The 21,316-nt window shown below is 43.0% G+C and overlaps 3 protein-coding genes across 4 annotated transcripts; all 3 read right to left on the reverse strand.

The window, feature by feature from the left end:
* Positions 1-1,004: 1,004 nt before the first annotated feature.
* anp32e (acidic (leucine-rich) nuclear phosphoprotein 32 family, member E) lies at positions 1,005-9,885 on the reverse strand. 2 transcript variants are annotated; one of them, XM_061966955.2, is made up of 7 exons: positions 9,701-9,885; positions 6,844-6,993; positions 6,638-6,760; positions 3,034-3,199; positions 2,839-2,966; positions 2,303-2,348; positions 1,005-2,224 (listed from the first exon to the last, which is right to left on the reverse strand). In XM_061966955.2, the coding sequence occupies exons 1-7, from the start codon at positions 9,752-9,754 to the stop codon at positions 2,145-2,147; spliced, it is 747 nt and encodes a 248-aa protein (XP_061822939.1). In that variant the 5' UTR covers positions 9,755-9,885; the 3' UTR covers positions 1,005-2,144. The 2 variants fall into 2 exon arrangements, with proteins under 2 accessions (XP_061822939.1, XP_061822940.1); XM_061966956.2 differs by having other exon boundaries at positions 2,875-2,966; positions 9,701-9,884.
* Positions 9,886-10,620: 735 nt separating this feature from the next.
* LOC133610565 (GA-binding protein subunit beta-2-like) lies at positions 10,621-19,557 on the reverse strand. The gene is made up of 8 exons (XM_061966947.2): positions 19,035-19,557; positions 16,569-16,676; positions 16,332-16,499; positions 16,036-16,230; positions 15,800-15,953; positions 15,544-15,717; positions 15,352-15,470; positions 10,621-11,947 (listed from the first exon to the last, which is right to left on the reverse strand). The coding sequence occupies exons 2-8, from the start codon at positions 16,674-16,676 to the stop codon at positions 11,612-11,614; spliced, it is 1,254 nt and encodes a 417-aa protein (XP_061822931.1). The 5' UTR covers positions 19,035-19,557; the 3' UTR covers positions 10,621-11,611.
* A 422-nt stretch (positions 19,558-19,979) lies between these two features.
* Positions 19,980-21,204, reverse strand: mllt11 (MLLT11 transcription factor 7 cofactor). Its single transcript, XM_061966960.2, has 3 exons — positions 20,937-21,204; positions 20,430-20,578; positions 19,980-20,343 (listed from the first exon to the last, which is right to left on the reverse strand). The coding sequence occupies exons 2-3, from the start codon at positions 20,571-20,573 to the stop codon at positions 20,251-20,253; spliced, it is 237 nt and encodes a 78-aa protein (XP_061822944.1). The 5' UTR covers positions 20,574-20,578; positions 20,937-21,204; the 3' UTR covers positions 19,980-20,250.
* Positions 21,205-21,316: the final 112 nt, after the last annotated feature.

The raw sequence follows: 21,316 nt of genomic DNA on the forward strand, positions 1-21,316 counted from the left end.
TCTCTATTTTAGCAGTATCAAGTATTGCCCGGCTTAACTACACCCACTGATTAGGGAGCGGTCAAAGTCCTGTCAATCACAGTCACAGGCTAATTACCCATGGCAACGTTAATTAGCATTAGCATGAGAGCCGGGGGAGTCAAGAATGCTGCGTGTTGTTGCGCAACTACATGGACGTTACTTCATATACTGACCAGTGTTCCCTCGCCACTACGATGGTATCCACCTGTTATGTGCCGGAAGCCCTAAACGAAGCCGCTTACAATCAGTGGCAAGGGGAACATCCTCATTGCTATGCTGAAAGCAGGTAGCTTGATAACGCGCTACTAGCTGCCATACAAAATTGATGAATCTTCGGTTCCTACACGAGGGAAAAATAATGAGTTAAAATGTCTATTAAACGCCAATAATACTCCATTACTTTTTTCCCCGACTACGAGGACACGAGTGAAATGCCGCCACTATTATCATTAAGTGAATACCAACATTTTATGTTACAATTACAATTAACTACCGCTTGTCCCTTTCAGGGTCGCTGGAGTCGATCTCAGCTACATTCAGGCGGAAGGCGGTGTACACCCTGGACAAGTCGCCACCTCATGGCCAACACAGATAGACAGACAACATTCACACTCATATTCACACACTAGGGCTAATTTAGTGTTGCCAATCAACCTATCCCAGGTGCATGTCTTTGGAGGTGGGAGGAAGCCGGAGTACCCAGAGGGAACCCACGCTGTCATGGTGAGAACATGCAAACTCCACAAAGAAAGATCCCAAGCGCAGGATCGGACCCAGGACCTTCGTATTGTGAGGCAGACGCACTAACCCCTGTACCACCGTGCTGCCCGTTTAGGAAAGTCATGTTTATGAAAGGTTATTAGAATGACCTAATATGTGAACAATATTCGCTACTTTATCGAAATTCACCCACTGTGAGGTTATCGAGGGGTGACCATAGAAATGACATGTGAACAAACATGGCAAAATGTTTTTCTTGAAAGTTCTTATTCAAATATTCAAATTTATTTGGACGTCAGTGTAAATGACAGGAAAGCAACAAGTTTACAGCATTTGAATCGCGGGAGAAGAACAAATGAAAACTAACTCATCCGTCACATCTGTAAAAATCTATAAATACTTCATCTCGTCAATTCTCTTAAAAATCTACTTTGCAGGATTAAAAGGTTCAATCGTCTTTGTGCCTGGCATCAGGTTCCACCCCCTCACCAATTATCCCGTCATGCTTTGCATAGCAATGACTGGACTCAACCTGATTACAATATTTTGTAACATATATATTACAATAATGTAGGGGGTGGAGCCTGAGCCAGCACAAGGGAAGTGTGACAGGCTAAACAGCGCTAAATGCAAAAAAAACAAAAAAACATCAAAAGTCCTAGAGCTGTAAAGTAAACACACACTGGGAAAAACAACAACATGGTCGCTATGGTGACCTGAGCTAAAGCAGCTCTGCATATTTCTAAACGAGACGGGACAGGAATCATGTGATCATTTGGGCTAAAATGAAGGAAGATACTGATCCGATGAAAAAACAAACATGGCCCCCGATTGGGCGCTTGGAGTCCTGAAGGGGGCGCCCTCTTCCGCCAAAGACTTGATATGGCAGCAGAAAGAGGCGTCACATTCCAAGCTGAACATCGGGAAGACATGTCGACTGCCCGCTCAAGCTAGCCGCCATCTTGGATCTTTGGAAGTGGAAAGGTCGGGACAACCTCGTCCAGAAACATCAGCTGACTTTTGTGTTAAAAACAAACAAACAAAAAAGTCCAATTGAGATCCTAAAAATGTGTTTGGTTTAGTTTGTAAAAATAAAAAAAGACGGTGACAGGAAGTGTTGACTTTGCGTCCATGGGAAGATCTCTGTCCTCCTTTCTAAACGGTTCCTCACGTCATCCATCTGATTCTGTTGAAGTTTGTCCCCCCAAAAAAAGAAAAACAAAAAAACAAAAAGAGAATACGCACCCCTGCATCGAAGCTCCGTGTAGACAAACAGGAAGCAGGTGGAAGGAGTGGGCGGGGTTAGAGAGCATGAAGATGTGATGCAGGAAGTGAGTTTCCTGGTTTGTTGTCTAGCTGGGGGACACACGGACACAAACAACACGAAGACGGCGGTGTAGCAACTAATCGTCCTCGTCATCTTCCTCGCCCTCGTCGTCCACGTCTCGCTTCCTCTTCTGTCCCTGAACGTCCGCCTGCTCCTCTGCACATAGACAACATAATTGGTTGGACAGTGTTGACATGCATTCGCCCCTGAAAAGACCCGTGCTGCTTCACTCACCATCATCTTCCTCCTCGCCGAAATCATCATCCTCGTCTTCTTCCTCCTAAGTGGAAGGAAGCACACCCTTTTAACACGCACACATGTGTACATTCACTTTTAAAAAGAGACAAAATAGGCACACAGACACTTATAAGACATACACACAACATGCACAAGCACGCAGACATTAAACATGCACAAAAACTTTGAACATAAAAGTACACAAACACACACACACAGGGCTCTATGTGATAGGACAACACTAACAACCGTCAGCTCTACCAGGCCGACTCAGTTTACAGCACAGGAGTTGTCTGGGGGTCAGGGGTTGAAGGTCAGAGGCGGCCAGGGCTGCTCAACCTCGCCAAGGACATCAGAGCGAGCGAGCGGCAGAGAAGCGGACCCGATTGGTTGTCATAAGAAAGTGGTGATTACACCTGATTGACTCCTTCTCAGGAAATGTGTTTAATCGTCGTCTTCTCTGCCGACCGAGCGCAGGTGCACATCGGGAGGGGGCGGAGCTAACCCGTATGAACCAAACCAGCGTTGCCCACCTGATCTCCCCTCTTCACATGAAAGCTCTTCCCCACCTCTCCCCCCTCCGAGCCATCCTCATCCTCGTCTTCATCGTCGTCCTCATCATAGTCACCCGGCGGCCCCGCCCCATCCTCACCATCCTCGTCTAAACAAAAAAAGAGATTGGAGTTGAGTCAAGGGGAGGAGGAGCCGCGGCCGGCAATCCTCATCACCTTCGTCGTCATCTGCCTCCGAGTCTGGCGCCTCGTTGTCGTCCTGGTCGAAGCCATCCAGGTAGGTGATCTGAGGCAGGAGCTCAAACACGCTGTCACGGTAGTCGTCCAACGACGTTATCTCGCAGTTCAGCAGGTCCAGACTCTGCAGGCTCTTTAAGTTTTGCTGCAATGTCCACAAAACTATAAATCCGCATTCGCAAGCATTTGCACGTGTATCGAACTAAATTTGTACATTAATTTTGGGTAGCAAAGGCACATTGAGAACATAATATATTTTGCAAGCACAGAATTCATTTTCAAAACATAATGTAACAAAAACATGTTTATAAACTATAAATGTATTTTGTGTTCAATAAATGTGTTTGCTATTATCTACATTAACATGCAATAATTACTGTTCTCTTGCAGTGTTATTTTTGTTGACTAAAAATTGTTGTCTTAGTTATTGTCAATGACCTATTTTCCCCTGACTAAATTAGAACGATAACGAGTTAAAACAGATTCACATTCACAGAGGCAATGACGAAATTAATTGACAATTTAGTCGACGAATAAAATTGACAAACGAAATCCAATGTAATTTTGTGTGGGACAAGTTAGGAATCCAATCACAGTTAGGAATCCAATCACAGTAACATGCAGGAGAGGAGCGGGCTTATATCACGGCAGGGCTTCAATCAAAACTACAACTACTAAGACACAGTGTTTGGATTTTTCACCAGGAAGCAAGACCATATTGTAGGGATGTAAAGATAAACAGTAATAATGATGACAGCGACAAAACTCCCAAGGGTTAGTAATACGCTTTGAAATTAAAATGATGTAAAAACCGACAATGATAACTGAACTTTTATAAACTCACGGGCTACGGCGGACTTACTGGTGCCAGCTTGCAAGCTTAAATGCTAACATGAAAACAAGACACATACGTAATTCCCCGTTAAAAACAACATACCCCAGTCTAAACTTTTATAAACCCATTACAGTCTGAGCAACTAACTTATTCAGTTGTGCACATTTAACCTACAAGCTGTGCTCTCTTGGCAAGAAATTATGATGATCGATCTTTCCTCAGAGGAAAAGACACGGAGGTGTTTTTATGATGCGTTCAAGTACCGCTGAAAAGAGTAAGACAAACAACGCCCGCCAGAAGTGATCCATAATTACAATAGATTTTATTTGTTACGCACTTTTAATTTTTTTTTAATCTTAGAAAGTGCTACTGTACAAACAAATGCAGTACAACAATAAAAGATTAGCTGTTAAAACAGATAAAACACAAAGACTAAAACTTCAGTGAAACAAATACAAAAAAATGCAAAATAGTGTTTTTTCTAACAGTACACTATGTATTGTAGTTATGCTTTGAGCACATACCACAATAATAATGATAATTGCAATAATTTTGGTCACAATAACTGATATGAAATTCTCATATTGTTACATCCCTATTCTGTATTGTTATACACATTACAATATTTATTCTACCTCGGGAAGATAGAGAAAACATACAAACACATTTTACCTTTGCAAGGTAGACAAGACATGTAAACAATGTGGCTTCATTTTCTCTGGTAAAAATACAATTAACTTAAAGCGTCTTCTGTAGGCTAATCATCAGGACATCTACGCAACAGTAAGTAGGCCTTAACTAATATTTCCAAATGACTCATACTGTATACATTACAATAAAACTATTTTGAAAACAATGCTAAATATCAGCTAAAACAATAACACACTAAGGTTTAGTGTAAAATGTACTTATGGAAATATTCTTGGAAGGCAGGTCTTGTTGTTTTTTTAAATGCTCTGAAATAATAATTCATAAAAGTGCTTTCGAGACAACTTCAAAGATATGTTGTCCGTCCATCCATCCATCCATCCATTCATTTTCTACCGCTTGTCCCTTTCGGTTGTCGCGGGGGGTGCTGGAACCTATCTCAGCTGCATTCGGGTGGAATGCGGGGTACACCCTGGACAAATTGCCCCCTCATCGCAGGGCCAACACAGATATCCGCTATACTTTATATTAGAGTCGTCCAAATGCACTGTAATTTTAGTCGACTAAAACGAAAATTAACTTGGATGATTAAAACTAAAATACATTTTTGTCAAAAGACTAAAACTAAATTAATAACAGCAGTCAAAATTAACATTGCTTTCTTGCATCCTCTTTCTCAACCTCTGGCAAACAGCATTGAATATGTGCTAAAAAGGCAACCAATCAGAACTGGAGAACTGTACGCTCTGATTGGCTGTTTGGTCTCCAATTAGATCGCTTCTTTCATTCTCCCAGGAGCATTGGTTCGCAGCTAATTACTTACATTAACTTTTATGGGTAACGTTTTATAATTATGAAGTTATTTTTGCACTTTTGTCTGCAATGTAACAAGTAAGGCTGCAATGATTAATTATTTCGATAAAATTAACTTTGATTTATATTACGTTGCTTTGCTTAATCGTTTAATGAGAATTGCAACAATTCATCTTTTAATTTGATTAATCTAATAGAAAAAGCTTCCATTTATATTCTGTTGCTCTGTTTAATCGTTTGAGTGAAACAAATAAACATTGTTTAATATAAAAAACCTTAATACCGACAGTTTACGCACAGCTTTTGCAACAGAGTGCACATGAGAGGGGTGGTGTGTGGGTGCTGTAATCAGTGTGGCTGCAAACAGTGAAAAAGGCTTTATTTTTATTAATGCACACATGTTGAAAGTGCAATTTCAATGTTGATTATGTGCATTTGTAAGAATAAGAAGAATGAAGGTTATGGCAAACAGACAAAAATAATTGTTATTTTCCCTAAAATATGCAGTGTATTTTACCCGAACAAACAAATCAATGATTATTAAAATAATCAATAGCTGCAGCCATAAGTGTAACTAATAAAAATGGAAAAAATACAGGTCGCATTTAGTGCCCAGAACTGTAAATACGCCGACAAAGTTTTCGCACTGCCATTGCAATAGAGCGGAAATGATGTGATTACTAACAGCAGATACATCTTTTTAATGTTATTCTTATTATAATGTTACATCTGTAATTTCAAAGTTGATGATTTGCATTTATTAAATTAAAAGAGTTAAGGTTATTGTTAGTTGTGGTTTATTTAAACTATTTTCCCTAAAATACACATTCAGGCTAAAGTGTGTTTTATCCGATTACTTGGTAAATCGAACAAACTAATCGATAAATTAATCAATAGCTGCATCTTTAGTAACAAGCAGTCTAATTGGAGACCAAACAGCCAATCAGAGCGCACATTTATCCAGTTCTCTGATTGGTTGCCTTATTGGCACATGTATAATGCTGTGTGCCAACCCTAGTGAGCACAGAGCAGAAACCAGAGCAAGTGTAGGGGAAAAAAACCTCAAGGTGCAGAGGAGGAGAGAGGCACGTGCAGAAAGAAGTAATTTATGCACGGTAATATGGATATTAGCAAACATGCAAATACATTTTAGCGAAAATAAATGTATATCACTCAAACTATTAGATTTGTTTTGCTTGAAATATAACATATGTGCATGTAAAATATATGTGTGCTCAAAAGGAAGGAACAAATATAAACTCAATATGCGCGAGCGTGTGCACTGACCAGCGCCTCCACGTTGCTCAGCTCCTTGATCTTGTTGTTGCTCAGGTTGAGGTAGACCAGGTTGGGACATTTCTCCGACAGAGTCTCGAAAGAACCCGACAGGTTGTTGTCGCTCAGCTCCAGCTGGAGAACACCGTCAAGACATTTGAACTCCACGTGTCAACGTCACGGCAACATGAACATAAGACAACGAGAGAAGACGACACCTTGCGTAACTTGGGCAGCGTGGGCATCTTGGCCAGCGAGGAGAGGCCTACGTTGACCATGCTGAGAGCCTCCAGCTCTGTGAACTTGTCTGTGAGACCTTCCACTTCTCCACTCACTGATTGACAGCTGTCCACCACCATCTCAGCCACCTGACAAACAACAACTTCCTGTGTGACGTCACTTCTAGTTAACAAACCGTATTTCCTTGAATTGCCGCCGGGTATATAGTATGCGCCTGCCTAGAATTACTGCCGGGTCAAACTCGTTTCGCACAATATTATTTTTATTAGCGCATGTCCAGAATTACCGCCAGGTCAAACTCGTTTCGCAAAATAATTAGCATATGCCTAGAGTTTCCGTCGGGTCAAACTCGTCACGTCACAAGTGACACTTCACCTGTCATCATTTTCAAAATGGAGGAGGCTGATTTCAATAATTTAAAATCACATAAAGGGAAGAAGATAAAGAGCTATTCAGTAGGATTTAAGGTCCAAGCTATTGAATATGCTAAAAAGAACAGTAAGCAGCTATGTTTTATTAATATACCGTAGCTGCGTGTGTCAAATATGAGTAATTGAATGACTCCCGCCTCCTGGTGGTAGAGGGCGCTAGTGATCCTTCTTGAGACTACTCGGCTGCAGAAGAAGTGACAACAAGCAGCAACAGTTAGCAGCGATCGTTTATTCTTTCCTCTCGCTTGCACTTTTAACATGGAGGATTACATAGAAGTGTACCGAACGAGTTTCCACACGGACATATTAAGTAGCGTACTGCACGTTGTGTAAACAATACTCAAAATGCCGGACATTTGGGGCATTTATGAAACCCCGCCCTGACAGCTCCGCAAAAGAGGACATGTCCGGTGAAAAGAGGACGTATGGTCAGTCTATCCTAGCCCGTGAGCTGCTAGCAAAAGAGGACTAGCAGCGATCGGTTTCACCGGACGTGAAACCGACCGGGCTAGGTCCTGACCGTACGTCCTCTTTTAACCGGACATGTCCTCTTTTGCGGGGCTGTCGGGCGGCGTTTCTTAAATGCCTCAAATGTCCGGCATTTTGAGTTAGGGTTGCGTGCATTTTCAATGTACGTTCAGGGTTAAGAAGGTTAAAAACACAACAAATTGTGCGTGCAGCAGCATTTGTGAGGGAGGGGGAGAGACAGAGAGAGTGAGAGAGTTATGGTAAACGCGCATGCGTCGTCAGGCTCTGCTTTTTATTGATACATTTATCAGATTACATTTTTATTATCTATAGCAGGGGTGTCAAAAGTGTGCATTTTTGTAACATTTTCCTTGTTTTATTTGGCAAGTTGAAAGAACATGGCGCCAGTATGCTAGTTTTTTCCCCAATAAACTACTGGAAAGGATAGAAATGTAGTTTGTCTCTTTTATCCGATTATTAATTGAAGTAATAATCGACAGATTAATCGTTAGTTGTAGCCCTAATCTAAAATAAAACAGTTTTCTAAACTGGACCTTCAATCGAAGCAGGAGGTAATAAAGGAAGATCTCCATCGAGACAGAGAGACTTTTAAAACTGAAGAAAGATAAGGAAGACTTCTATAAACAAGTCATCGATGCTTTTGTCCAGAAGGAGCTGCGCATGGACTTCATTTAAAAGTAAAAGTAAGACCACAATAACGTTTTTTTTTTTTATTAAATGTGCTTTTCATGATGGCATCCTTACATCACACTCAAATGTATAAGCCCAGGCCTAAATTTACCGCATGCCTTTGGTAAGCACCGGAGTGAGAAGAGGTTTTAAACTAATTACCGCCCCGGCGCTAATTCAAGGAAATACGGTATAAAAACTAGTTTGGCTAAAAGAGGGATATTGTCAATCCATGTTTATCATTTACTACGACGTTACAAATGGAGGATTTAGCTGTGCAACTACTCCTAGGCGTGCGCGTGCATCTGCTGTGCACGTGACATTGCAACTACTCCTCGGCGTGCGCGTGCATCTGCTGCCGGCGCCCCCCAATTGGCAAAACATGACACCCGCTGCTTTGTATGCGCGCGCCACTGAAGGCTGGCTTATATAACCGACACTGCACGCGCACACGCCCGCATAAAATGTCTGCCCCGTAAAAGAGGACGACTCCACGCCGAACCCGCAAGTGGTCTGAGTAGTATCAAAGGTTCGGGTCGCTGACCACCCGAACCAGCAGCGGTAGAAAAGCTTGGCGACGTCACAAGAGCGGCAGGCGAACGTGATAAAAAAGGCAGTTCTTCATCGGAAGTCAGGCGCGCTAATCCGCCAAAGCGCCATTTTGATTCGCGTCCGCCCGAGGTGTTGTACTCGTTACTCAGTCGCAGCGTTACAGTAATGTATTTGTAAGGAACCAAATCGAGCACGTCACATCGTGCTCGCGTGTCACACGTCCCTAAAGGTCACGGATGTCCACTAAAGTGTGCCGGGTCGCGGTCCACCTCTGTGGACGTCAACGAGGGACAAAATGGTTCCGTCCGCTATAAAATGTCGTCGTGCTTGTTCCGAGTTCGCGCGCAAAAGAGAACGACGTTCATTTGGCGCAGTAAGAGTAAATTAAAAGTGAAACGATTCTAAAGTGTAGCGAAACATTCTTTCTTTAGGCGCCATCTGGTGCAAAATACTGTAGTCTAGTAATGGCTCCGCGGACGGGAATGCGCCGATGCCTCCATGTCCATCCGCGTTTGCCTCTTCAAGTCCGCCGTATTACTTGCAGAATGTTCGAGCAAACATGCTGGAAGTAACGTAAAGTTGGCGGGCAGAGTGCGGTCGGTGGGCGGGCTCCTAGTCTCAGGCTGGCCGCTCATCTTGACCATCACATCCAGGACCACAACTCTTAACAAAAATTCGGATTACGCATGCTCACCTCCGCCGGGTTTCGGTTCCGCAACTCAAGGATGATCCTCTTCTTCATGTCCATCGTGAAATATTAGTCAGCGGCGAGGCGGCAAAGTACAATAAAGTCCCCAGGACAAGAGCGCTGCTTGCTGGTCTCTTGATGGCTTCACTTTGCTCACTGATCCTCCATGATACCTCGCGCCCTGCCCCCTCTGCTGTGGCCCAGCCCTTTACGGCACGTGGTTGGCCGCGAGCTTCAGTTGAGCCGCTGATTGGACAGAAGACTTGCCAGTCAAGGCTGAGCTGCCTTAATCCAAAAGCGCACCAACTGTCTGCGTAGACCTCGTTGGGAGCGGAGTTGTTTGCTTACAAAAACACCAATGCTGTATGAGTTTTTGCGTCTTCGTTCAAGCCACTATAACGGACAATATTTTCATTGACAATAACAGAGAAAATCAATGACTAACGTCGATACTTTTGATATTAAACCTCACATATTGAAGTAGGCACGACTAAAATGGCGACCGCTTGGCCTCCGTTTCTGATTGGGCGAACAATCCATCAATCTAAAATGATGGTTGTACGTTGAACTGCGATACATGAATGCTATATCTTATATTTAAATACTCAAGTGTTTATCCAACTCGAAGTAGTAAGATCATTTAAAAGACATGTCACATCCAAAACTACATCACAGTGCTTTTTGCATGGTGTTTGTTGACACAAGCCGAAATTTGAAAGACAATTTGCAGCATCCATCCATTTTCTACCGCTTATTCCCTTCGGGGTCGCTGGAGCCTATCTCAACTACAATCGGGTGGAAGGCGGGGTACACCCTGGACAAGTCGCCACCTCATCGCAGGGCCAACACAGACAGACAGACAACATTCACACTCACATCCACACACTAGGGCCAATTTAGTCAAAGGGTGTTATTAAAGAAGACAATGACGTTGACAAGTGTTTATATATCAGGTTAGCATTGCTATCATGGTGAAGCAGCCAGATACAGTTAAAAAAATACAACTTTTATATATACATAGAAAAAGGTTTGAGTTCATAAAAAAACAACAGACTCAAATGCTGCCAAACAAAGAATTATGAAAATGGAATAAAGGAGGGAAGGCGCAGCAGGCATATCACAGGTAGTCCAGGAGGGACAAAACATTGCATTTAAATCAGTTATTTTTTCCTTCATGTACTTTTAAGCCTCAGTTTTTTCTCTCCGTCTTTTGCACATTTTGACACAAGTAAGACGACTTGAAGAATGGAGTTGGAAAACTGTAAAAGACACGTTGGAATGCAGATTTTTTTTCCATCATGATTGTTTTACAACAAATGTTCACTGATCAATTCAATGGACACATTTTCAGTAACTGCTTAAATGTTCCTGCTGGTTTCCCCAAAGTTTCCAAATCTCCTTCCAAACAAAAACAATCAGGAGTTCTGACATGGTGCAAATAACTGAAGGATTTAGGTTTGTTCCAAATTCACAGTTTTCTATCAGCATGTCAACAAAACGCAGAGTTGAGTGAGGTACTTTTATCCCAAAAGATTCCCATTGCAAAGTCCACGGTGACGCTTGGGATTCCTGCTTGACTTTTGGAAAACACAAAAAGGAACCAAAGTGGGCTTCTTCCATCCGCCAACACATTCAAAAGTAATGATTTGAGTAATAGACGAGCGCTACAAAAGCACAAGAAGCACAAGTGAGGTTAATGGAACAGGAAGTTTTGTAAGCATAGTGATATAAAGTTGTGAAACAGAAAGTTTAGCGCTAATTTAGCATGGAGATTACTTCTGATGGACATGGCGGCGCCGAAAGGACGGCATCATGTCAGTCTGTATTCACACCATCTTCCTGTTGTCGTCGTCCGTCTTTGACGCGTTTCGTTATCACTCGCCAGAAGCCTTTGTTCCCTTGTCGAACCTCCGTCTGTTACGAGCTGACCCCCGTGGGCTCTCCTCCAGTCTCCACCAGTGTCACCTGTCCCTCCTCTCCCTCCATGATGATACCCACCATCTCTCCCTCCTCCACCACGCCCGCTGTTGCCGCTGTCGTTGTTGTCGTCGTGTCCTCCTCATCCTCACCGCCAACCACCTCCTCGGGGCTTACGGCCATGGCTGCGTTGGTGGCAGTGCCATTGGCCTGGCTCTGGGACATTGCCTCCAACTTGACGCGGTATTCCTCAGCCTCCTGCTCCTTGCACAGCAGCTGCTGTCGATACTCCTGTGCCTTCCTGTTAGCCTCCTGCAACTGCCTCTGTAGCAGCTCCTACGTGCAACAATAGAACAACAAAATAATTCAAAAATAACCTGATGTGAAGACAAATCAAGTAGTACACACACCCAGCCAATTGTGCCATGCTGAATTTGGGCGTGATTCCCCCCACCTCTCCTGGCACACGTTTATCCTTCAACGACAGATTTGCTTGTCCTATCTTTTCTATTTTGGTGTTATACTGCAATTTTACTGACTTTGTGGATTGTATCCAATATTTTGGCAGAGGTTCTAATGGTAAAATCCCTCTGGTAATTGAGACACCCATAAAAGTATCTATTTTTGACAAATGACTTGTACCCTTAAACCCATGTGAATTATTCACTCACAAAACCCTCCTGGTTTCAGCTTAAAATATACCCTCAAAGATCGATTATGTGCTGTTTTTGGGGTCCGTTAAACCCGAAGGCGGTGTTAAATATAACTTACCCTTTTTACTTCAAAAAATATCATAAAATGTTCTAAATGTATATGGTGAATACAGCAGTGGTTGGCAGACTTGCCAAGGCATTGTGGTTGAAGTTTGCGAGTTTCTGTCTTGTTAACAGTGAACAGTAACGTGACTCTGTCTTTAAATTGTTTGAATCTTTCTCTGCGTTGTGCTTTGTCCTTGCTAGAGTGTTAACTCTGTCTCAACGCAGTTGTACGGATGCATTTTTTACGAAGGAGACACGCGTCAATGATCCGCTTCAGAAACGACAACAAAAATATTTGTTTTCTTCTTGACAAGCGAAAAAAAAAAAGAGCCCAGCAAAGCCGAACACTGACGGAATCTTGAAAGTACGGTAAACAAACATTTGTACCATCTGCTTTACGTCACTGCTGGCAAACGGCAAGGTTTGATGACGATAACGATGATGTTTGGTGGATAGCACCCTACAGGATGTGACGTTAATGGTGGATTGTGCACCCACGTCACAAAATGGGTCAGGCACTATCCAGCAGTAGGTCGATACAGTGTTGATAGCCGATAATTTAGTGAAAAACAACACAGTTGACTATGGTGGGTGCAGAAACGGGCTAAAATCCGGGGTATGTGGCACGACCACATTTTATAGAACATCGCTTTATATCACACTTATGTGTGGGTACGACAACACAAAAGACGCTTTCTTTTATGAACACACCTGAGCCAGCAGAAGTACCGTATTTTCCGCACTATAAGCCGCACCTAAAACCCACAAATTTTCACAAAAGCTGACAGTGCGGCTTATAACCCGGTGCGCCTTATATATGGATTAATATAAATATTTATTTTCATAAAGTTTCAGTCTCGCAACTACGGTAAACAGCCGCCATCTTTTTTCCCCGTAGAAGAGGAAGCGCTTCTTCTTCTATGGTAAGCAACCGCCAAGGTAAGCACCCGCCCCCATAGAAGAGGAAGCGCTTCTTCTTCTACTGTAAGCAACCACCCGCCCCCGTAGAAGAAGAAGCCCCCGGATATTGCGTTTCATTTCATTTGTGTGTTTACATCTGTAAAGACCACAAAATGGCTCCTACTAAGCGACACGCGTATAACGCAGAATTTAAACTTACATCACAGATGGTGTCAAAAAACAAGTGAAGCACACAAATACAACACTCGCCGTCATTCCGGGTGGATTAACCAAAGAACTCCAACCGCTCGATATTGGTGTCAACAGGGCATTTAAAGCACGACTGCGAACGGCGTGGGAACAATGGATGACCGAAGGCGAACACACCTTCACTAAGACAGGGAGACAGCGCCGGACGACATACGCCAACATCTGCCAGTGGATCGTAAATGCCTGGGCGGATATTTCGGTCACAACTGTGGTCCGAGCTTTCCGGAAGGCAGGATTCACAGAACTGCTGGACGAGACGGAGCCGGCCATTTTGGATCCCGTATTCGCCCAACTTTTTAATTCGGACACCGAAGGAGAAGAATTCGAGGGATTTATGAATGAAGAATAACTTCAGAAAGTGAGCGTTATGTTTATTTTGTGTGTTGTGACATTAACGTTCGAGCAACATTATGTTGCTATTGCTCTGCACTATTTTGAATTTTACTATGTTTGTGATTGCACATTTGCACATTACCGTACATTTTGGGAGTGAACAGAGTTGTTAGAACGCTGGTTTTTAATATATTATTAAAGTTTGACTGACCTATCTGACTGTTTTTTTGACATTCCCTTTAGCGCAGTTAGATGCGGCTTATAACACGGGGCGGCTTATAGGTGGACAAAGTTTTGAAATATGCCGTTCATTGAAGGCGCGGCTTATAACCCAGGGCGGCTTATGGTGCGGAAAATACGGTAACTGTATTTCACATAATAGTTTGAATTATAAAAAAAGTATAGATACACACCACCTATGACAGATGGATTAATTAGGCTTTGGCAGTGAGAGAAAATTAAATATAAGTGTCACTTTTGCTTTGCCTCAAGAAACACCAAACAAATTGGTACATCTCAACCGTTGACAATATCAGTAAAGCATACTCATATACAAATTGTGGGGTTGTTTATGTACAATTTACTTGTATAATTACGCAATATACATTATCGCGTTAGGATGAATGAGATGTTTTCTGCTGGGAAAAAACTTGCATATTTTTAAAGAGTGAGAATGGTCAAATGTATACATTTGCTGGGTCACAAATGCTGAATCGTAAATGTATTCATTTTGTGCAACGGTCATTAATTACGTGCAAGAGGGATGATTACATTAATTAAATGAGACATCTTTACTACCAATATGGTGGTGGTTGAGCATATGTTCTGTGAGTTTTTACTTTTGGATAATTTTCAGTCTTCATATTATTTTTATGATGTATTGTAAACCTGGATTATGTTTCTGTCAAGTCACTGCACTCGTCTGTTGCCCTCTTAAATTTGTGTAGGTTTTTGTCAGGGACGAGTGCATAAAATTAGGCGCCGTGTTTTCTAAGTCACCACAACCACACAACTCTAGTTGACCTTTCAGCTTGTTGGCTTCTTTTGTTGCTTCTGAACAATGATAACCAAAGCGAGAGATGGACTGGAGCTGGAACCAATCGATGGATTACAACAGTCAACTTTTACTGCAAATATTGAGATGAAATAGAGTATGTGAAGACCGTAAAAGTGGGCTGTACGTCTTCTAAACGAGTTGTATACAGAAGAGATAAAACTTCACAATAATGGTAATTTTTCTGAAGGTGCACGTCAGGCTACGTAAAAGGGTTTGGAGGGCGAGGAGCGAGCCGGGGTATCGTACACAGGAGTCATTCAATATGATGCATGCGTGCGTGGAATTGTGTCGGAAGACTATCCCTTCTCATTGTGCCAAAGGAGAGGACGTGTGACATGCCAAAGATGGCGGACTTCTTGCATAAAGTGGGCCCAAGTATGGTACGAGTGGCCTCACGTGAGTTTTCCCTATACTTCACTCACCGTTTCTCCTGTGTCGTTGTGATTGTTAGCCATTTCCAACTTTCTCTTCCTGGAGGGTGGAGCCTGAGACTCCTCCGCCACCACCTCCTCAGTCACGGTGTTGGCGGGAACTGCCAGCACTACACACAGACACACACACACACACTTAACAAAGAGGAGAGGTAGTGTGTGTTGGATGGATACGTGTCATACTTTGCTGTCCATGCTGCATAGTGACAAAGAAGGGCTGCGACATCCCCCCCGTGGTTTGCAGATTGCCATGTTGGTCTGTTACAATGGTGATGACTCTCTGACCTCCTTCGTTGACAACGGTGGCATGCTGGATGTTGGAATCCAAAGCGTTGGCAGCCATCGCTTCCTCAGACTCTGCGTTAAGACAAAGACTAAAGTCACGCTCACGGCTAACTGCAGCTCAAGTGTGTGTGTGTGTGTGTGTGTGCGCACATACCTGTGCTGGCCTTGTTGAGCAAGTCGGCCAAATTGACCACGCCGCCCTGGATGGCAGGTATGCCCTGGATGATGAACTGTGGCTGGTTGGTGGTGTTGCCGGACTCCACATTCACACTCACCTGGTTCATGTTCACTTGGTTCTGCATGCCCTCCTGCACAAACACACAAGTGCATTTGAGAAAATGCTCAAATGCTACCGTCAGTGGTTAACGCTCTGCAAGGCGTTTTGCTCACCTGCAGAAGCAGCATCAATTCGGTGTTTTGGATATCGACGGCAATGTCGAATGGCGTCTTGTCGAACTTACTGAGCGCGTGCACATCAGCTCCGTGCTTGATGAGGGTCTCCACCACACTGTGATTTCCGTGCTGTGCCGCCCAGTGCAGCGCTGTCATCTTCAGCATGTCTTTGGCGTTGATGTCTGCGCCGCTCTGGAAGGATGCACGTAGTTGAAAAACCAGCCATACATCTTTTTTGAAAACGAACCCCGCAAGCTCCACTCAGGTCACGGGTCACGACAGCAGCGACTCACTCGGACCAGCAGCTCCACGATGATGGTGTGTCCCTCAGCTGCGGCCATGTGCAAAGGCGTCCTGTCCACCTTAGTGCGTGCATCGCGACTGACACCAGCTCGCAGCAGGACGTCCGCTGTGGAGTAATGGCCGTGCTGGGCGGCCAGGTGGAGGGGGGACGTCCCCAGCTGAGGGGCGGTCGTGTCGTTATGGTGGTGAACGTTAGGAGACGACTTGAAGTATCAACAGCAACTCACCCAGTCAGTAGTGAATGGAGCTCCATTGGCCATCAGGTTTCTGACCTCGTCATCCTGACCTTTCCGTGCCGCCTCTAGCAGACGCTTGCCCAGGTCCACCAACGACATCTGACACACACACGTACACTTTTATTTAACAGAGAACGCTTAGTGCGGTACTGGAAGTACAAAAAAATTCATGTGGATGTCATATCGCTATCTACCTCTGACAAGAACTGTTTTTTAAAGACAAAATTGTACAAAGCACATGAATGATAACACTAAAGCCTTTCTTCCACTCATGGTTAAGGGTTATGTGAAACTATTTATTGACAAACAACTAATTTTAAGATCAAATAGCAAAAGAAAGTACCCAAACGACCCTAATCAAAAGTTTACTTACCCCAGTGACATTGACCCGATAACATGCACAAAAGTTGACGAATAGGTTTTAATGGCTAATCAAGCTTACCATCCTCACCTGTGGTCTATTTGTTTGTAATTAGTGTGTGTGTGTGGCTGTATGTAAAAAAAAAAAAAAAAAGGGTCAGTAAGAAACTGGGCTTCTGACAGAGCCTTTTTCATCCAGTGCTGCACAGACATTTCTGGATTCTGAATCATGGGAAAAGGAAAATAATTATCAAAGGATCCATGACAAAAAGTAATTGAACTGCATAAATCAGGAAAGGGTTATAAAATATATCAAGGAATTGAGAATACCAATCAGCAGTGTTTAAAAAGCTGATTAAGAAGTGAAAAATGAGCGGTTCTGTGGAAACCAAACTACGGTCAGGTAGACCAGCAAAGATTTCAGCAACAAATGCCAGCAAAATTGTTTGAGATGCAAAGAGAAATCCAAATAACTTCAGCTGAAATACAAGTCTCTCTGAAAAAGTGTAGTGTGGCTGTTTCAAGATGCACAATAAGGAGGCACTTGAAGAGAAACAAGCTGCATGATCGAGTCGCCAGAAGAAAGCCAATTCTGCACAAATGTCAAAGTATCCCGCTTACATTATGCCACACAGCACAGAGACAAACCTCAAAACTTCTGGAACAAAGTAATTTGAATATGATGAAAACAAACTTTTTACTTTTTGGCCACAACCATAAATGTTACATTTGGAGAGGAGTCAGCAAGGCCTATGATGAAAGGAACTGTGAAACACTGAGGTGGAACACTGATATGTTGGGGATGTGTGAGCTACAAAAGGCACAGGAAACTTTGCCAAAATGGATGGCAAGATGAATGCAGCATGTCATCAGAAAATACTGTAGAAAAATTTGTGCATAGGACGTTTTTGGTCATTCCAACATGACAATGATCCAAAACATAAGTGAAGGTTCTGGGGTTACCATCTCAATCTCTTGAACTTCATATCATTGAGCTACTCTGTGGATATCTCAAATGTGCAGTTCATGCAATACAGTCCCAGAATTTACAGGAACTACAGGCTTTCTGTCAACATGAATGAGAAGCTTTCTCAATTAAAAAAATTAAGAATCTCATCCACAACTACCACAAAATAATTCAAGATGTCTTTGATGTTAAAGGGCCAATACATGGAATTAACTGGGGTATGTAAACTTTTGATCATGGTTGTTTGGGTATTTTCTTTTGTCATTTTAATTTAAAAGTAAAAACATTTGTTTGTCAACAAATAGCTCCACCCAACCATTACCATGAGTGGAAGAAAGGCTGTTATCATTCATATTATTTAAAGAATTGCCAAGTAATCCTAAATTATCCGAGGGTATGTAAACTTATGAGCACAACTGTATATAGCACACAAGTCTACTAATAAAAACTATTATTTTCCATAAACACCTGCTACTTTCGAGTAGCTGCTGGTTTGGAGTAAAACAATCTCACACACATGAAATTGCAATGCTTCTTTAATCCCTAACGTTTATCTGTATGAAATAGAGAATACATAAATAAAAACGAACCAGGCTAATGCATTGGGGGGGAAAACGTACGCTTCGAACTTTGAATTCAAAAGTTAGCAACAGCTAGCGAGGAGAGTCGTCCGATAATGGAATCATATGGTTCCACGGGGTGTGTGATTGCGAAAGACGAAGCTTTTCTCGCCGGACGGAGGAGCCATTTTACGCGCCTTGTGGACAGAAAAGAGTCCGCCATGTGCCACGTATCCCCTGCGCACTTAGCTTGTTTATAAATCACCAACATTGAATAATAGCATGTCCACCAGCGCGAAATGTACGTGGCAAGACGGACAGGAAACCGTTTGATATAAAGTTGTTGGTTTTCCGGGGGAAGTCAGAGAGAAATTTCCTATTTTACACACCGAGAAAAAACTACTTCCACATCCGGTTAACTAGCTTTCTTCGAGCGCGCAACGTCGAGTCGCTTAGTGGACGTTTATCTGACGAGGTTTTCAAGCGGTAAGATCGAATTGAGAGTCGGCTGTCGGCAAAAGGCAAACTAGAATGCGGTTTTATTCCGCAGGGGGGAGAAAAGTAACTTACCGCGTCCAGCTTGTTGGAAGCTAAAGACTGCTGCTGGGCTGCTAACGTTAGCAAGCTAGCGAGCAAGCTAAACGCCACACAAACTGCTCTGGGAGGGGCGGCTGTGTGTGCTTCCTTCCGTCTGTTTTTGCTGGGGAAAATTTGATCAAAAGCAATGATTAGTAGCGTTATTCATTGACTATATTCAAATGTTGGACATTAGGCGCCGCCGTCGCATGCTTGACTCCGCCAAATTGTTTTCTGGCCGAAGTAAAACGAAGTCGGGGTGGTACATGCCCGGATGTTGTGAGTGTTGCTTCCAAAATAAGAGTTGCTGAGAGACTTCTCTGTTCAAAGTTTGCGATGTTTAGTATAATTTAAAGCAACCACGTAGTGTCTACATCCTATATTGAAACGTAAATATTACATTAAACGTGATTATTATTGAATAATACCGTGTGTCGATTGTAATTCTTGCAGTAGAACATTTTAATTTGAAATCCTCGACAAGGAAGTGTCAAAATTTAAACTAGCTGTTAGCGATTGGCCTTAGCATGCACAGTTAGCACGTGAAATACTTGACTTTTCAACTTTACAGAGTACCCGGTCTTTTCTGGGTGATGGACAATACAACCCGAGCTTAAACTGGTTTAAAGTTGGTTTTAAACGGTCATCCTAGTGTTTATAGTGTAGCAATATGGCTGCTTTACGACGTCGGAGGTGAAAGTTAACCTCCGGGTGGGCGGGCTTTCTTTTGGAACCGAGGCTGGCTGTGGATCAGTTTCTTCCGGGTCGACGAGAGTGCCTGGCGTTACGGCTGACCTCAGACCAGCAACTTTGGGGTGGAACCACCAAAGCAACATTGAAAAGCTTAACTTCTGCTACTGATGACACCTAAATGCATTTCTGAATACAAATAAAGACGTTTAAACATGGAGTATGCAATGACCACCAGAAGAGTTTTGAAATGAAAGAAAATATTTATTGTTGCCAGACTTTGGTACATTCCGTGTTTTTGTGTCCATTGGCTTCATGGTGCGGCCTGCTCGTAGTGAAACACCAAATAAGCAGCTTGAAATAAATAAGACATAACAGCAACAAAGAGACACAAATATTGCAACTATTTGCTCGTCATTCTTGATTCATAAAATATTAAGAATGTTGTGCAAATCAAGATCGACCTTTCTTAAGCGTGTGGTCACATAGCATGCGAAAGCAAAACATGGCCAGTGGGATTTCACAGTAGCAGGTTGAGGTCGTCTAGCAGAGCATCCACGCTGGCGATGGGAGCCCTCCAGTAGTTGAAGGATGAGAACTGGGTCAGCTCCTCCTGCACAGGCGAGAAGTAAACATATTTACTGTGTGTGACCTTTGACGTCATCAGAACGCTTCTGTTTGAGCCTTGCTCACACTCACCTCCTTTTCCGGCCCCATGCTGTCTTTGCCTCGGTGAGGACAGTTGAAGCCGAGGTCCTCCAGCTCGTCCAGGTCAAGAGGAGGAATGGGCTGCCTCCAGAAAAGGAAGGACTCATACTGGCTGTTGGATTTCTCCATCATCATGCAATCTAAAGGACAAATAAATGTGTCAATACTGCGGGCCTGCTCCCAAGTCAGTGTTCCCATTCTGCATACAGCTCATAGAGATGACACATTTCCACCATCTGTGTGTGTGTGTGTGTGTGTGAGGCTTGCACTACATTTAGGCGTTGGCCACTCAATTGGATGCCAGAGATCAGTCCAATTTGAAACCTTTGTTATTGGATTTATTTCCAATTCGAGACTCTCTAGATATCCAACTATATAAAATGACACGATTTTTTCCCCCGTGCTTACATGTTTTAATTGTAAATAGTTCACAATGAATTAAACACATATGTCGCCAGGATGACACGAAAGAGTACCCTGCCTAAAAATCCTATTTACCTGTTTGAAGTGTGATAATACGAGCGATGCCTTTGTTCCTCCGCTGCTTTTATTTGCAGACGTTCGAAATAGATGCGGCAGGTTGATGAGATTGCCGTCAAGCACACTTGGAAAAATATAACCACTTCCGCTTAAGAATTTCAGTACAAAAGACACCTCCGGATAAATACAAAGGCAGAATTTTAAACCATTCTTTCATACAATGACTGCAGAGGAACCAAAAAGATAGCAGTGAAAGTATTGTTCTTTGTTTATTTTTCGCCTTGTTATATAGCTTGTACTCTCATGTTGAAAGACTCGATTGTTTCATGCAATGGAAACTCAATGCGTCACGTGTCGTCCTCACATGAGACACTGGTGCTTTTATTTGTATCTTTAAT

This window comes from Nerophis lumbriciformis, linkage group LG11 (assembly GCF_033978685.3).
Source record: "Nerophis lumbriciformis linkage group LG11, RoL_Nlum_v2.1, whole genome shotgun sequence".
Lineage (NCBI taxonomy): Eukaryota > Metazoa > Chordata > Actinopteri > Syngnathiformes > Syngnathidae > Nerophis > Nerophis lumbriciformis.

Coding starts and splice junctions, on each gene's coding strand:
- anp32e (XM_061966955.2), bottom strand. CDS start 9,754: ATGGACATGAAGAAGAGGATCATCCTTGAGTTGCGGAACCGAAACCCG. Junction 6,761..6,843: donor CGCTGCCCAAGTTACGCAAG/GTGTCGTCTTCT, acceptor GGTGTTCTCCAG/CTGGAGCTGAGCGACAACAA. Junction 2,349..2,838: donor ATGTGAAGAGGGGAGATCAG/GTGGGCAACGCT, acceptor CCTTCCACTTAG/GAGGAAGAAGACGAGGATGA.
- LOC133610565 (XM_061966947.2), bottom strand. CDS start 16,676: ATGTCGTTGGTGGACCTGGGCAAGCGTCTGCTAGAGGCGGCACGGAAA. Junction 15,471..15,543: donor TATGCAGCATGGACAGCAAA/GTATGACACGTA, acceptor GTCTGTGTGTAG/TGCTGGCAGTTCCCGCCAAC. Junction 11,948..15,351: donor ACAACGACACAGGAGAAACG/GTGAGTGAAGTA, acceptor TGTTGCACGTAG/GAGCTGCTACAGAGGCAGTT.
- mllt11 (XM_061966960.2), bottom strand. CDS start 20,573: ATGATGATGGAGAAATCCAACAGCCAGTATGAGTCCTTCCTTTTCTGG. Junction 20,344..20,429: donor GCATGGGGCCGGAAAAGGAG/GTGAGTGTGAGC, acceptor TCGCCTGTGCAG/GAGGAGCTGACCCAGTTCTC.